Source organism: Dromiciops gliroides, chromosome 2 (genome assembly GCF_019393635.1).
Source record: "Dromiciops gliroides isolate mDroGli1 chromosome 2, mDroGli1.pri, whole genome shotgun sequence".
In the NCBI taxonomy this organism is placed as follows: Eukaryota; Metazoa; Chordata; class Mammalia; order Microbiotheria; family Microbiotheriidae; genus Dromiciops; species Dromiciops gliroides.
In genome coordinates, this window is record NC_057862.1 from 36,484,973 (window position 1) to 36,502,345 (window position 17,373).

Below are 17,373 nucleotides of genomic sequence, written 5' to 3' on the forward strand. Positions count from 1 at the left end.
AAAATTAAAAAAAAAATCCTTCGATGCCTCTCTATTTCTCTGTAGCTTAGCCTTCAATGTTCCCCATGATCTGGGTTCCAAAAAGTTCTGTAACCTCATCTTCACATTTTTTCCATTGGCCAATATTACTGTTTCAGAGATATTTTATCCATATAGGAGGGAGGAGAGGGGAAAGAAGAGTGATCTTTCTAGAATGCATCTCCTGATACTGGGTCAGCTGAAAGTTGTCTGGCTCTGGTGAGGTCTCCCCCAACTTGGAAATTCTGTGATTCCGGAGTTCTGGTTAGGGTCATGTATCATGGATTCAGAGTTGGAAGGGGTCTTTGATGTTACCTAGTCCATCCACCTATTTTATAGATAAGGAAACTCAGGCAGAGAGATATATAAAGTGATGTCCCAAGATCAGCTATGTAGTTAAGTGACAGAGTCAGGATTTGAATCTAGGACTTCTGTCTCAAAATCCAGGGCTCTTTTCACTGTGGGATGCTGAAATTGACTTAGAGCCTTGGCCTCTGCAGGGGAGTAGATCTTAGAAGTCATTCAGGCTGGCTTCTTTATCATACAGAAGAGGACAATAAGGTCCAGAGAGGGAAATAATAAAAATGAACACTGATACAGTAGTGTAAGTTTTACAGAGCCTTCACATAGATTAATCATGTTTGATTCTTTTTATTTTATTTTTTTTTAAATAACCATTTTAATTTAAAGTTTTGAGTTCCAAATTCTATCCCTCCTTCCCTCCCTCCCCTCCCTGAGGCAGTAAGCAATCAGATATGGGGTCTAGTGTGTAGTTATGTAAAACAATTCTTGAAACCCTAGGAGGTAGGTGCTATTATCATTCCCACTTTACAGATAAGGAAACCGAGGCTGACAGAGGTCAAGAGATTTGCCCAGAGTTGCAGAGCTGTTACAAAGCCAAGGCCAGATTCTAAGTGCTTCCTGAGCTATGTCCACTCTGCCACCTAGCTTCTGGTTTAGGGAAGTGACTTGCTTAAGTCAGCATTCAAGCCTGAGCTAGAACCCAAGCTCCTGACTAACATTCTTGGGCTCTTTACATGGTCAAGGGTTTTTTTTGTTTAAAGAGCATTTATTAAGTGCCTACTGTGTGCTATGTGTTGGGAATACAGAGAAAGGCAAAAGTGTCCCGACTCTCAAGGGACTCATGGTATAATGGAAGAGAAAACAACAGCAACAAGACAATAACAATAACTTTTTTAGCATTTATATAGTGCCTACTAGGTGTTGGGCACAATGCCAAGCACTTAGTAATATTATCCCATTTGATCCTCACGACAACCCTTTGAGGTGGATGCTGTTATAATCTCTGTCTTACAGCTGAGGAAACTGAGGCAGAGGTTAAGTGATTTGCCCATGGTTACAGACACTGTTAGTATCTGAAGCTGAGTTTGTACTTGAGTCTTTAGCCACTTAAGTAATGAGGATGCTTCATGCATGGCTGCATGCTGGCACGAAAACAATTCTATACAAACAAGATGCATAAGGGATGTTTTGGGGATAGGAAAGGGGCTTGAATAAAGGGGGTCTTAAACTTGTCACGACTCCTAGGCCTTGATTCCGCCCCCCTCCTTTGGACCCCTCCCCTCCCACTGGATCTTGAATTCCTTTCTCTGGCCAAACTGGACCAGGAGGGCCCCCAATCTCTGCCTTCGGGTCCCATGAAAAACACTTCCTATAGAAAGCAGCATTTCGGTTGGGTCCCGAAAGAAGGCAGGAGGCAGAAAGGAGAAGGGAGAGGCTTGCAGGTGTGGCAGACAGCAAATGTTTGGAGTCCCGAGATGGGGTATCTTATTGAGGAAACAGCAAAGAAGCCAGTGTCGCCGCATCGCCTGGAGTGGTAGGACGTAAGGTGTAAGAAGGAAAGGTGGAGGGAGCAAGTCATAACGAATGCCAAGCGGAGAATTTTGTATTTGCTCCTGGAGGCGATAGGGAGTCACTGGCGTTTGTGGAGTAGGAGAGTGACCGAGTCAAACCTGAGCTGTGGAGGATGGATTGGAGTGTGGAGAGACGCGAGGCAAGCCGACCCACCAGAAGACTCATGCTATAGTCCAGGTGTGAGGTGATGAGGGCCTTGTCGGAGAGAAGGGGGCGTGTACGAGCGCTGTAGCAAAGGTGAAATCCACATCACCGAGGTCCGCCTCGGTCCACAAGACCCTGCGGCCCGAGCCAAATGACACGCCGGGCCGAGGTCATTCCCCGCTGTGACTATTCCATGCGCTTGGTGGAAGCTCCCTGCACACGTGCAGACAGTCTCGAGTGGCCCAGGGCCCAGAGAGGTTAAGCCACTTGCCCTGAGTCACCCAGCTAGCCCGTATGGGAAGCCGGGGCTTCGCCTGCCCTTTTTCTCATAGAACACGATGGCAGACGCGGGGGTCTCTTTTCTTGTGGCCCCGCACTTCGCTGTTGTTGTTTTTGTGGTTGTGCTCCTTAAAGGCGAATCCCACGCTCTCCCCGCCCCCTCCGGTCCCCTTTCATGTGTGTTTAATTGCTTTTTTTTTTTTCAGCAGGAGAAAGGAATCCTTGGTCTGGAGGGAGGGGAGGGGCCCTAGGAATGGGTGCGGAGTCAGGACCGAATGGGTGCGACCAAGGCTTGGGGGCGAGCCCTGAAGGCCGTTCCAGTCTTCCCTCCCCTTTCGGGGTCCCCTCGCCTCCCGAGGCCATCGGAAAAGGCGGGGCCATAGGGGACACCACCACCTTCTCTACCTAAGAGGCGTGGCCATGGGTAGGGGGCGTGGCTCATCCCTCTTTCCTTTTCTCCTGAGCCCAGCAGGGGGCGACCGGACTCCACAGTGACGCGTGGCGCGCACGCGGCGGCCTGACGTCCTCCCCACGTTGCGCGCCGCCGTCCTCAGCGCGTACGTCATAAGCCGGCGCCGCCGTCGCTAAGGAAGAGGTAGAGAGCAGCACCGCTGCGAGGCCGAAGCCGAACAGAAAAGCCCGGAGCCGGTAAGGCGGGGGCTGCCGAAGACGGCCGCGGCGAAGGGGCCAGGCCGGCCTGCTCCGGAGCGGGCTGTTTGCCCGGAGGCCTTCCCGTCTAAGCCTTCCCCATGACCCCTGGGGAGGTGGGAGCAGAGAGCCTCGGGCCTCCCCTCGCGGATTTTCCGACTCTGGGAGGCCGGGGCTCCTGCCAGAGAAGGGTCGGGGTGGTGGGCGCCTTGGGAAGGCTTCCGGAGGTGGGAGAGAGGAGGCCGCTAGGGGATGCAGAGGGCCCGTCTCAGACCCCCACTAGCCGGGAGACACCCCGGGCGAGTCACTGACCCCCTGCCCGCCTCGGTTTGCTTTGTCTGCAAAAGGGGGATGGGTCGCACCGACTCCCCAGGGTTGTGTGAGGACAGGCAGGAGATGAGGATGGTGAGGGTGGTGAGGGTGGTGATGACGGGGCGCTGGGCGGGCTGCCTTTTAGCAGTGTAGTACCTGAGGATTGCTACAGCTCCTTACAACTCTGTGAGGATGTACAATCTTGAATCTTGCCTCTTTCTTTATAAAAACAATGCAGGAAAGATGAACTGGTCTCTGAAGTGAATGGAATGTCCAGCTTCTGGGTAAAAGGTTGTATTAAAGGCCTGACCTACCCTTTATTAACACCCGTTCTTTCCACAGAACAACCTACCCTATGTTCATTCATCCCAGCTTAAAGAAATGAGTGTCCAGGTAAGATATAGGGGTGGAATTAATCCATCATTGAGTTCAGCTCAATCTGTCTAGTACTTTTGGATTTCCTAGTCCTTACAAAGATGAAAATGAAATATTCCCTGCCCTTGAGGCTGCTGTTCTTTCTGAAGAGGTACAGTATCCTAAGTAATTTTGGGAATGGAGGAATCACCTAACTCCTAGGAGAGGAGGGAATCAGAAGAAGCCTAATGTTGGAGGTGGCACCTGAACTGAGCCTCCACCAACAGGTGGACATGAGCAGGGATGGAGATCATTAGATCAAATACTGGCAGTCAGGCAGCTAGCTAATACTTAGTGAGTTCCTACTCTTTGTTGATAGAGCACGAGGCCTGGAGTCAGGAAGTATTAAATTCAACTCCAGCCTCAGATACCCACCAGCTGTGTGGCTCTGGGCAAGTCACTTCACTCTGCCTCAGTTTCCTCATCTGTACAATGAGCTGGAGAAGGAAATGGCAAACACTCCAGTATCTTTGCCAAGAAAAACCCTAAATGGGGTCATGGAGAGTCAGACAGAACTGAAATGACTGAACAACAACACTCTTTTCAAGGCCACCTAAAGAGATACAACAATGTTTAAGAGTACAGCTCCTGACCTTTTGAAGTTATATAGTTGAGGTGAGGAGATGAGATAGAAACACACCAAATGATACGGTACCACCTTTTTTTACCCTAGGTTAAGTCAGTTGACCTCCCTGTGCCGTATGTGTAAAATGAGGGCGTTAGTCTGGATGGCTTCTGAGGGCCCTTCCAGCTCTAGGTCTAAGATATTGTTGGTGGAGTTTAGAGGCTAGATAGAGCAGTCAGGGAAGATGCCTGTGGAAATGTTGTGGGAGTGGGGGATGGGTAGAGAGGAAAGGCCTGGCTTTGAGCTCTGACCAGTCTTGTAATGTGATTACTCTTGTTTTTTCAGTATAGCATTCTCTTCAAACAAGAACAAGGTATGAAGATGCTGTCCTCCAGCCTTTCATTTCTCATCAGAAAGCAGCAGCTTGAAAAGTTCCTTGTTCTGCAGAGCTGCAGTTCCTAAGCCCATCCTTACTTTGCTTTGAGTGTGTTTTAAGGAATACATTGGATCACTTGCTATGACTGAAAAAACTCAATATCGTTCAGCCAACCTAGTATGGAGCCTCTCTAAACCTAGTGAGGCTACTCTTCAGATATCAGATATAAACTCCCTTCTGACTACATGCTTACGTACAGTCACACAGCAAATTAGTGTTAGAGATGGAACCAAATGTTCTGGTGTTAAATGCCTTTTGTCAAAGATCTCTATCAATTAACTTGCAGTTCTCAAGATGACCAAAAATATACTGGCCCAGACAGCAAGACCCTCCAGCCCACAAATTGGAGTAGTTCTCCCTTCTTCCAAGTGATGTGATTGTACTGGAGGCAGCATGATGGAGTGGACAGCAAGTGGGCCTCTGAGGCAGACCTCAGATCCTGCTGGTGTCACATCCTTACTCTGTAACTCTGGACACGTCATTTAAGCTCTCACTGCTGCCAGGAACTCTGTCTTTTTAAATTGCAGAGAAAATGTGGATGTGCAGTGAGTGGTAGAAGAAACTCCTCACTACATGCTCCCTGTAACAATGAAATCACAGGTTTGGTCTGAAAAAGAGAGCACTGGGCAGATAATATTTTAATTCATCAGGGATCTGTAAGTGTAAGATGTTCTTTGTCCCTCTGGGCTGGATTTCATGCTTTCTGGGGAACTTTCCAGCTACCACTTCCTTGTTTGTTTTTTCATGTTCTGTTGTCAATCTTAAAGACATTTTAATGTCTTTGATTTTGTTTGAATAGAAAAGCAATAGGTACTTGAAACCCCTCCATTAATGAAGGTATGGAACTAGATATATAAATTTTATAAGCATGTGACTGAAACATACTTGAATATCTCAAGGATCTGTGATTTCATTGTTGTGGATACTCATTCTGCCCCTACACTTCCCACCATAGGGTCTATCTTTTTGAATTTTTGTTCTTGAAACATTTTATCACCTAGTGACCAGCCCTCTTGTGACAAAAAAACATTTTCCCCTGTCCTAGCTCATGATGATGCCATCTGGTCGGTTGCCTGGGGCTTGAACCAAAGAGAGAACTCTGAGATGATTGTCTCAGGATCCCTGGATGATCTAGTCAAAGTGTGGAAGTGGTAAGTCAGTTTTTCCAGCAGTATTTCTGGGAGCCATGTTTTGGGGATGCTGACAAAACAGATATGAGGGGAAAATGTCTATCTCTAAACACTCATCAGCAAAAAAGAAAAAAGCATACAGCTTTTAAAAAACAGAAAAATCCTCAAATAAAAATCCCTCATATAAATATAAAAAAGATATCCAGGAAATCAAATTGAATTGCCTTTTGGGGTAATTGTATCAGGAGCTCTCTGTGCATTTAATGTCTTTCCCAAATTGAATTGTCACTTTTACTATTTGACCTAGTTTTAAAAATGCTTTCTATAAGAATAAAACAAGGAACACAAATTGAGGGAATAAGAGTAAGCAAAATTATCTTTTATGCAGCTAGAGAGCACCAGATTTGAAGTCAGGAAAGCATGAGTTCACATCTGTCCTCAGAAACTTACTGTGACCCTGGGCAAGTCACCTACGTCTGCCTCAGTTTCCTCATCTGAAAAGTGGGGATAATAATAGCACCTACTTCCCAGGGTTATTTTCAGGACAAAAATGAGATCATATTTGTAAAGCACTTTGCAAAATCTAAAGAGCTCTGAAAATGTATTTGCTGGTGAATGGGTGGACCAGGTACAGAACCTCAAAGATTCAAAGAAAAAATGGAAACAATTTGTAACTTGAGTCAAGTAAGATTAGGGTAAGAAAGTTCCAGAAACAATCACACTTTGCCTTGTCATGTTCAGTAAATCCAAGGGCAGCAGCTGCTAAGAGCAGGATGTTTGGTTCCTTATAAACTAAAAAAAAAAGACTGGAAAGCAATTTGGCAGAATCGAGGCTTGTGCTTCTACCCTGAGAGGTCGTCGAATAGATAAATAACCTAAATATAAAGGGTTACATTTTTTTTTAATTAGAGGATAATGGGACAGGGCACCTTGTAAAACCGGCTAGGGAGAGAAGTCTTAATTAAGCCAAGGGATAGCGATGATCAAATGAGATAATTTGTCAAGTGTTTTGTAAACCTTAAAGTGCTAGCTAAATGCTAGCTACCTATTACTAAAGAAGCTAAAATAAACAATTCTCATTATATAAAATAGCAAAGCTTTTGCATGAAAAAAATCATGCAGCTAGGCTTGGAAGCAGTTCATTGTAAAATAAATCTCAAATACATCTGTTTGATGAAGGTCAGACATTTGAAATACATAGAAATCTATGCTTTGACATATGATAGACGTTGGTTACCTTATCTGTAAAATGAAGGGGTTGCACTTCTAGCTTTAGAGAGAGCATCTATTGAGGGGGGGCTCTTGTTCTTCGAAACAGATCTTGTGAATGAAAATCCAATCGTTAAATTGTAGAGAGAATCTGACGCTCACATATAAGAACCAGAGGCCTATGACACTTAGCAGCTGTGTCCTTCTGGGCAAGTCGCTTAACCTCTGTAGGTCTCAGTTTCCTCAGTGGTGAAATGGGGATAATAACAACACCTACCTCAGGGTTGTGAGGACCCAGTGAGAGAATAGTTGTGCTTAGCAAGACACCCAGCACATAGGAGATGCTGGATAAATGCTTGTTCCCTTCTCTGCTCCCACCTCCCGCCTTGAGATTATCATAGCTTGAGAGTTAGAAGGGAGCCCAGAGACCACACGATTTTCTAATAAGTTAACTTTTGAGGACTTGCTCAAGGTCACATAAGTAGTACATGTCAAAAGCAGGATTTGAACTTGGAGCCTTTGGCTCAAGAGCCAATGTTCTTTCCACTGTACAATATGGCCTGTAGGTGCAAACTAAAGCACATGTTGTTCGACATGGCCAGTGTGATCCTCTGCTTGGTTTGACAGTAATGCCTGCTTAGAAGGGGGGGTGATCGTCTTAGGAAAGGGACACTGATGCAAAGATGGGCATTAGTGAAACGTTTAAGAATTCCCTCCCTCCCTTCCTGCTATTGGGATAGTATGAAATGATGCTCCTCGTAAATCAGAACACCTTATAGAAATGTCACTGTTGTTGTCTTCTATGTACTGCCATGTGGCGATCACTTAGTAGCCATCTGCTGGACCTTGGACAGCAGGTGCCCACAGTCTTTGCTTCGTTTTGTGTTAATACCCACCCAGCTCCTTCCCACAATTGATTGTGTCTCAGAAATGTGTGGTGATGCCAAAGGAACATCCAGAATGTTTGTGTTCCATCACTCAGTATACCTCAGGACAAGTAACAAATGGCCATTTCACCTTTGCTGCTTTTCCCCTTTGCCCTTGTTGAAGGAAAAATGAGAAGCTCGAGTTACAGTGGAGTTTGGAGGGCCATCAGTTGGGTGTGGTTTCCGTGGACATCAGTCAGACCGGGGCCATCGCCGCATCCAGTTCACTTGATGCTCACATCCGTCTGTGGGATTTAGAAAATGGCAAACAGATGAAGGCTATCGATGCAGGCCCTGGTAAGAAGGAGCGCAGATCTCGAGCAAGGCTCTTGCTTGATTAGTTACTGCTGAAGAGACAGTTTCATAGAAACTGATAGAACCAACTGGTGGCCTCATCTAGCACATGTTTTATGTGATTTTAACTCTGCAATATTTCTTTTCGTTTCATATAATGGATGACTGATTGGGAAGTGCACGTTCCCAGCACCAGAGTAATTCGTTTTGTACATAGACTGATAGTGTGTCACAATCTCTCACCTTCGCTCAGTCACTTGGGCCCCTGCATATGACACAGAGCACACGGTTCAGTCACTGACACCACTGCTGCTTGAGGGCCGTGTGTGCACACAGTAAGCACTTCTGTGCTTGTTGAATCCAATAGGCCTTTTGAAAGTTGACCAAACACTTTTCTATCCCCACCCTGGAGAGTGGACAGTATAAATGTGACCTTCATTCGACAGCAAGAAAGGAGTGTGGAATTTCATTGCTCCTTCATTATCTTTCTCTCAGAGTTGTTGCAGAAGGAGAGTGACTTAGTTTTACCCATGGCTGATGGGGCCACTGCTGAGAAAGTACAGATTATCAGTCTCTTTTATTTTGAAAGAAATGTGCTGGTGCCTTGGGACACAGCTACCCCGGGGATGTCCTGTGCCCTTGTCTTTTCAGAGACCCTTAGCATGTTCTGAGACTTTGTTGTAATCATCCTGGTATCAGTGCCCAGCACAGGGTCTGCCTCAAGTAGGTACTTGATTGATAGGTGGTTGAACTGATTTGATTTCCATTAGGCACTATGGTGGATTCGTCTCTCTTTTGAATAATGTTATGAGGTTTGGTTGTTCGCTTCAACTCAGAGCAACAATAACGTTCCAGGTTCCAAGCTCAGAGTCAGAAGTTTATGAAATCAATTTTTAAAAAGTTTTTTATCCAGTTTTATCCAGACTTTGCCTAGGTTTAGGATTGTCAAATTGCATCTACATTTAAGCATGTGAAATGTATTTCTGTACCAATGAAAACAAAATATGATGAAAATTGAAAGCTAAACTATGGAATTTATAAAATGCATCCAACAGTGATGTGTAAAACAATAGATAATGGACAGTTGGTTAAATTTGTAGTGCAAAAATGTCTAATTTAGTAAATAACCAGAAGAGAACAAGAGGAGGCTAGAAGATCATCTCAATAATTGTTGTCATTTTCCTTTACAGTGGATGCCTGGTCCTTGGCTTTCTCACCCGATTCCCAGTTTTTGGCTACAGGAAGCCATGTGGGGAAAGTAAACATTTTTGGTGTGGAGAGTGGGAAAAAGGAGTACTCTTTGGATACAAGAGGGAAATTCATCCTCAGCATCGCCTACGTAAGCGGTCCTTCAGCCCTGGGCTCTCCTCTTCTGGGTTTCTTAACTCCAAATTTCTCATCTCCCTTTTTCTACACAAGTACAGTGTATGTGATGGATAAGTCTGTTTAGAGGCAGCACTGACCACCTTTGTGGTCATAGGTTTGCAGGGGGGCCGGGTGGGGAGCCTGACACTCAGGCCCTGGATGGCCACATCCTCGGGCACTCTTTGGATGACCGACATTTACCTTACTTTCTGCTGCTGCTTCTATTACTATTTGTCACTCTGGTGGATTGATTGACATTTTTGTAGCTTGTTGTTTTTGTTCTTCCCTTACCTTTCTCATTTTTTTTTTAGAATGGACAAATTTTATTTTATTTTGGTTTGGTTTGTTTTGTTTGTTTTCCCCCTGCTCCCATAGTGAGCTAGAGAAAGAGATGGAACTAAAATTCAAGTCTTCTGTCTCGAGTCCAGTGCCCTTTCTACTCTACCACACTGAAAAGTGAAAGTAGAAGTTCAAGAAATGAGAGCCTTAAAGATATATTTTAATTTGAAAATTGTCCAAGAACAGATGAACCAGTTTGTGTAGACACACAATTTGTGTAGAAAACGGTATTGTCCTTACAACTATTTCATACACCTGAATTATATTGCCTCTGAGATGCTTCATTAATCACTCATCTTGCCATGCAGAAAACCTGGGCTCTTTGAGCAGGAGTGTTAAAATCTCTTAACATTCTATAGAATGGACCAAAAGTCAGGATGTTTTAATAACTTTATGAAAATTTTTTTCTTTATTTTTTGCCTAAAATTTATGAGATTTGATTTTTCACACATAATATAAATTTCTTTCCTACATATGATGTATAGGATGCTGTGGTGTTGTAAATTAAAAACAAAAGATAAAGGAGTTGTTAAATGTTGAAAGCCCTTGTGACTTTTGGCCCACCCTGTATAAGGGAGCCTGTCATAGTGAGCAAAGCACTGGACTTGTCAGAAAACCTGGGTCTAAATTCACCATTAAACAGTGTGAACTTGGACAAGTCGCAGATTCGTGGGACCTTAGCTGCCCTCGCTTATGTCTGTTTTGTTTTGGTTTTCAGCGTTCATTTCCGTAAAATTTAGAGTTCCAAATTTCTCCCCCCCCCTCCCCCCCCCAGACAGCAGCCGGGTTACGTGTGCACAATCCACACGCGCTCTTTTTATCAGTTTCCCTTACTTTTCTAGGCAGACTTAGAGCCTGCCTTTAATTCCATCTTGTGGTGTTTTGTTGTTTCTGGCAGTGATTCAGCTTGGGTTTCTCTATTAGTTTTGTCTCTTGGTTCTTTTTTATTGTGGAATTTTTTTTTCAAATCAAAATATTTCTTTGATTTGTTTGTTATATCAGGTAAGTTCTTGCCATTTTCTGTTTTTATGGATCTCTTTCCCCTTTTATATAGAGGGAGGTAGCACTAGATGTAAAATGAGCTTCCACTCCACCGATTTGTATTCTTATAGCCTATCCATGTGTGTGGGGGCGGGGAGCGGGGATCGGGCAGGGAGGGATTGTAGTGATGATATTGGATGCTCCTGGCCTCTTTGCTAGGAGGGTGGGAGAAGGGAAGTGGTGGTAGGAATAAAGCTTTGGTGGTTGGTTGTTCTTGCTGTTTGGATCTTTTATTTCAGTGTCCATATGTTGCCTCCCTTTCTCAGTATCCTCCAACCAACCCTCCCTCCTTGCTTTCCCTCCCAGCATTGGGGGCAGGGTGGGGCAGCAGCAGTAGGGTCTGCTCTTTCTTCCCATTTTGTATGAGGGTTGGGGGTGAGGTGGGTCTCCCTCCTGGGCTCTGGTGGTGTCCAGAGTGGCTCAGACCCAGCCTGGATAGTGCCAGTGAGGTGCTGGCTGCTTTAGGACCCCTCCCCTCCCCCTTCCTTTCTTCGCTGCCTGGCTTTCTTGCTCTGCTTTCCCCTTTGCTGCTACTTTACCCTGTTTTTTTTTTTTTAAACGTTTGACAATTGCTTTTATTTACCAGTTATAGCTATGGAGTATTTACATTTCTTTTATTATGGAATGAGTAAAAGACCATCCCACCAAAGTTCAAATGAAATTTTATATACATGTACGTGTGCATGTGCGTGTGTGTGTGTGTGTGCGCGCGTGTAATATGCTGTTTCCACATAGGACTCTATCAATACCAACTGTTACTATGTCAATGCCTTTTTGCAGAGTCCTGATGGGAAATATCTGGCCAGTGGCGCCATAGATGGAATCATTAATATTTTTGATATTGCAACTGGAAAACTTCTGCATACGCTTGAAGGTACGTGTCTTTACCCACTCACATGAGCTGCGCTTTGTCAGGCCGTCCACCCACCTCTTTAAATGACGGGATCTTTAGATGGTAAATGAATTTTGTGTCTGGAAGCCCAGAAGGTTATTTCCTTGATCTCCAAATGACGCCTAATGGAGTGACACAGTGGTACTCAGATAGAAGTCACACACAAGTGTTGAGGTAGAACAAGCTGGGGTGAAAAGGGCTTGTAGACCAAAGGTTCTGTGTGTCCCGTGGACTTCAGAGGACTGCCGCGAGACCCAAGGAGTGGCAGGGATTGGCCAGAGGACAGCTGAGAAGGGCCCTCTCAAGAAGCGGAGCCTGGGTCGGTGGAATTTCTTCCCCCAGATTAATAGTATCTGTTCTGAATTTCAGGCCATGCAATGCCCATCCGCTCTTTGACCTTCTCCCCAGACTCTCAGCTCCTTGTCACGGCTTCAGATGACGGCTACATTAAGATTTATGATGTGTAAGTTGCCGTTTCCAATGAAAGCATTATGGTGAATGCTTGCAATGTCTGGGTCAGTGAGCAAGGGTTCAGACTGTTGGGATCAGCTCTGTGGCCAGAGCGCTTTGACCATTGGAATGAGTTGGCGCATGTGAATCATGTCTGAGCAGGAGGACCTTCTGAATTCCTAATCCTCTTACTTCCCCTGTCCTCAGGCTTTGGGTATAGGCTATTTGGAAGGCTAATTAATAATCGGCATCCATTTTCTTATTACGGACCCAAATGGCTCTGTGATCTTGTTGACCTGGATTCGCCCTCTGATGACGCAGCTCCCGAGCTGCCTCTGCTTTCTCATTTTGGGCAGCTCTTGTCCATAGTCTTCAGTGCTCTCCCACAGCTTGTCCAGCCCACAGGGGAGGCCTTCCTTCCTTTCTTGATGGGGGTATAGCAGCCGAGCTTTGGTTTTGTCACTTGCACCACATGACAAACTCATCTTCTTTTTCACTTATACATTTCTTTTTAAGAACTCTTTTACTCTGGTTTTCCTCATAATTCTTTATGGGTAATTTGTTACAGGCCGCCCACACTCACCATACACTGCATTCCACCGGCATTTATAGGGCTCTTTAAGGTTTGTAGAGCGCTTTACAAATATTGTCTCATTTTGCCCTCACAACAGCCCTGGGAAACAGGTGCTATTATCCCCATTCTACAGATGAGCAAACTGAGGCAGACAGAGGTTAAGTGACTTGCCCAGGGTCACACAGCTAGTAAGTGTGGCTGGATTTAAACCCAGGTACTACTCACTTCCGGGTCCAGCATTCTACCCACTGTGCCATTTCGCTGCTTTCAAATGGATTTATTTGTATAAATCTTTAAATTTATTATTGTTGTTTATATTTTCCCTCTTCTTAGCTGTTATTAGATGGGTGAATCAATAATGACTCCCATATTGGTGATGGTGAGTTTTATCAGACTTTGCAATGAAGAGAATGTAGGATCACAGTGGGAACACTTGACCCAAAGGATCCCCAACTAGCCAGTAACAGATAGGTGGATAACTTGGTTCTCTCTCACTTCTGACAGGGTAGCCATTTCCCAGCCCCCTACTTTTAGAAATGGCCTAGAGAGTTGAGGAGTTTTGTCTTGGTAGGGGTGTGTCTTATCCCATTCTGAAAGTATCCAGACTCTCAGACTGAGAAGGTCTCCTTGACTAGCCCCTCACAGACATTTCTGGCAGTTTGTGGGTGGCAAGAAGATAAGTCCAGTTGACCAAGGAGTCATGGAATGGATTGCTCCAAAGGACTTCAGGTGTATCTGCCCACAGGTCTTTTTTATTAGACAGTTAGGGAAACTGAGGTCCAGGGAGGAAATGGGATGTTCCCTGGAGTCAGGCCTGCAACCCAGCTCTCCCTGATCTCAGTTCTGAGTTCTTTCCTCCACACCACACCGCCTCTAGCTGCAGAACGATAAGGTTGGACTAAATGACCTCCCAGAGCCCTTGGAGCTCTAAATTGGGTGGGCTCCTGGTCTTCCCGTGGGTATTTAGCCAGCACATTCAGGGCAAGAAACCTGGAACTGAACTCATTCTTTTCCCCAAAACTTATTTTTCCCCATCTCCCAAACTCTTCTCTTTCTGTTGATGTTTCCACCATCTTCCTAGGGCCCCGAGGCTGGTTACTTGAGTTATCTTTCCGTCTCTCCTGTTCCGTACCATGGGTTGCTCTTCCCCAGCCAGTCAGTGACCAAGCTCCTTCCTTCATTGAAGCCACCACATGAGGAGGGAGGAGCTCCTCCTCCCTCATTCTGGTACATCACCATGGCAAGGATGCAAGCAGCCTAGATGAACAGCATTTCATGCTCCAGCCTATGTGCACTTCTTTGGTTCACTGCTAGATGGCTTCTGAGAGGCCTGAGCTTCCAGTTTCAACCAACTCAGGCCCAGGCCCCAGTGCTTGTCCTGGTACTCTCAGGCGCTGTCTCCCCCCCCCCCCCCCCAAGGACCTTGGCACATTTCTTCCTTGGTCATGTACTAATCTTGCTTACCTTGTTTGGGGTGGTATGGGTGTGGGGGGGGGAGTATAAGAGAATGTGTATGTGAGTGTGTATATGGTGAGAGAGAGTGTGTGTGGGAGTGTGTGAGAAAAAGTGTTGTGTGAGATGGAGTGTGTGAGAAAAAGTGAGAGATAGTGTGTGTGCATGCGCGTGCATGTGTGTGTGAGAGAGACAGTAAATGTTTCATGAATGATTGAGTGAATGTTCTCTGTGGGTGTATATGTGACATACAGTGAATGTTTCATAAATGATTGGGTGAGTGAATGTTCTGTCGCCAATACCAGCGGTAGATGTGGAAGCCAAACCAGAAAAAAGAGTTGGTTCTCATCGGGAATGTGCTCACTGGCTCACATTTTGTGCTTACCTTCTGGCCTTTCCATCGCAGATGACTTTTTATAAGGAGCGATAGTGGCCTTCATTTGATGCAAAAGTATTCATTAGACCTGTCTTGTTCAAGATGAATAGAATGACCCTCCACACTATTGAAGAGAGTGGTTTTTGCTTTGTCCTTAGTCAGCCATGAACCAGGGTGAGTGGGAAGGGCACCAGACTTGGAGTCCAATCCTGGCACAATTCTAGGACATTGGGATTAGATCACCTGTAAGGTCCCTTTCAGCTCTAATGTTTTATGATAGTAATAACTGACATTTATATAGTGCTTTACTGTTTACAAAGCTCCCAAGCCACTCTTCCCATTTTATAGGAAATCAAACAAGCTAGTGAGTATTGTAGGCAGGATTTCAACTCTGACTACAAATTCAGCACCATCTACTCTTCCGATGTAATAATAGCTTACATTTTACCTAAGGTTTATGTTTTATTTCAGTAGCTTTGTGGCCTGATTCATGTGCACAGCAGACTCCATTTATGTCTTATTCCCCCATGGAATTCTTGTCCATGTTCTTCCACAAACACTTCATAGATGAACCTAGCACATGGAGACCTCTGAGGGTTCCGTGGCTCCCAGGACAACCATCCCTCACCCCCTCCATATTTTATAGCAGTCCGTTTTCTGGATGACGTCTGTGTGCCACAAATCATCCTTGGTCCTATTACTTACTACACCTGCTAATCACGTCTCCCTTCTTCTGGGTCAGTGTTCCCTGACTCATAGCTGGCTCCCCTCATGGGAAGAATATCAATCTTAAAAGATAGTTTTTACATCACGGATGTTTCCTGCCTCCTCTCCTTCTCAGTTGAACTTTATTTCTCCCCCTCCACTCCTGTGACAAAGGATAACAACTGAAGACAAGCATTTGCTGGAGACACCTTGTGTGTCGATGTCTTCCCTAGTAGTGTCCCTCCAGCTGTACTCCGGCTCTGCCCCGGACTGGTTTTTCCAGTACTCTTCCCTTTCTTTTACATTGGTGTAGTTGTGACTCTTATTTCCTTGGTTCTCCTTATTTCCTTCTGCGTTTGTAATGTAAACTGAATTCCTTGTATTTTTCCTTTTCTACAGCCCAGTAATATTCATTCCATCATCTTCATCATGTGCTGGGGTTTTTTCAGCCATCACCCAGTTGGTGCTCACCTTTGTTTCTAGTTTGTTGTTTCTGTTTTTTTACCACAAAGAGCACTGCCATGACAATTTTGTTGGGTGCTGGATCTTTTTTCTGTTTTTTATTTCCTTGGGTTAGATTCCTAGAACTGAGAATTCTGAGTCAGAGTCATTTGATCGAATAATGACAACTCAGAATATAGAATGGTTACAACCACATCAAACAGGCTCATCCCTGTTTCATCGAGCCCAGTTTCCAAGGCCTCTCTAGCAGTTGCCATCTCCATTTTTTGTTCATCTACACCAATTTGCATACTGCAAGCCGAAACCTCAGTTATTTCAACTTAGATTTTGCTTCGTGTAAGTGATTTTTGGAATAGGCTTTCATGTGAACATTTGTTAATTTGAAAATCTTTTTATTTTTATTTTATTTTATTTTATTTTATTTTAGTGAGGCAATTGGGGTTAAGTGACTTGCCCAGGGTCACACAGCTAGTAAGTGTTAAGTGTCTGAGGCCGGATTTGAACTCAGGTACTCCTGACTCCAGGGCCGGTGCTCTATCCACTGCGCCACCTAGCCGCCCCTGAAAATCTTTTAAGAAAGCTGTTCATATCTTTTGACCACTTGGGAAGTGCCTCTTGTAGTTTATATTTTGTTATTTTGGATGTTAGATTTATATTGTTGATATTTTATGCAAATATTTTCCCACTTCTAATTCTTTTTTATTCTTTTATGATCACAAAAGATTAAACCTTTGCTCCTTATTTGCTTAGGAATTATCCTGGTGTTGTAGTATCTAATTGTCAAGCATCAGCTAGAATCATTGACCATGGTATGCGATTTACTAAGTGCACACAGGTCTCTCTCTAGCTTGGTGTCTCTCTGTACTATTTATCGAAGGTAAAGATAAACTCCATGGGCTGTCTGCCAACTATACCTCTAAGTCTATGCAATAAACATTCTGCATCCCTTCAGTTTCCCTGTATGGATTGTTAGCCTTGTCTCTTTTGAATCTCTCTGATCTCCCTGAGGAGGCCTTGTTATATTCTGGGCCTTGGTGTCATTATAGCACAATGTCATATACAAACAAGAGCAGCTGGAGAATCTTACCAATGAAAAGGAGCCCTTCATCTGTTATGTGCCACAGACCCCCTTGGCAGGCTGGTGAAGCCTATGGACCCCTCCTCAGAGTAACTTTTAAAAATCCACAATTGAAAGAAATGTTCAATTTTTAGTTAGAGGTTAGTGAAAATAATGATGGCGTTTTTTTCCTCATCTGAATTCACTTGACACCCTGAAATCAATTCTAGAACCAAGGTTAGGAATCCCAGATCTCTAGGAAATCCTTCGTCCACATTCTCCATGACAGTGAAGAATACCATCAGTGACCACAGAGAAATCTCTGTTTTATTTCTCACGTGACATTTATCATCAAGACTATTGAACAGTTATCTTTTTGGTTCTTGGTATGAAGGACTATCTCATGATTT

At 44.6% G+C, this 17,373-nt stretch overlaps 1 protein-coding gene across 2 annotated transcripts in view; it reads left to right on the top strand.

The window, feature by feature from the left end:
- Positions 1–2,853: 2,853 nt before the first annotated feature.
- Positions 2,854–17,373, top strand: part of WDR61 (WD repeat domain 61) — a 32,442-nt gene continuing 17,922 nt past the window's right edge. The window contains exons 1-8 of one of the 2 annotated variants that reach the window (XM_043982004.1): positions 2,854–2,964; positions 3,619–3,669; positions 4,601–4,628; positions 5,737–5,842; positions 8,081–8,253; positions 9,441–9,589; positions 11,776–11,869; positions 12,257–12,350. In XM_043982004.1, coding sequence (XP_043837939.1) covers positions 3,658–3,669; positions 4,601–4,628; positions 5,737–5,842; positions 8,081–8,253; positions 9,441–9,589; positions 11,776–11,869; positions 12,257–12,350 — 656 coding nt within the window. In that variant the 5' untranslated portion in view covers positions 2,854–2,964; positions 3,619–3,657. The remainder of the gene's footprint in view (positions 2,965–3,618; positions 3,670–4,600; positions 4,629–5,736; positions 5,843–8,080; positions 8,254–9,440; positions 9,590–11,775; positions 11,870–12,256; positions 12,351–17,373) is intronic. The other variant, XM_043982006.1, reaches the window with a different exon arrangement.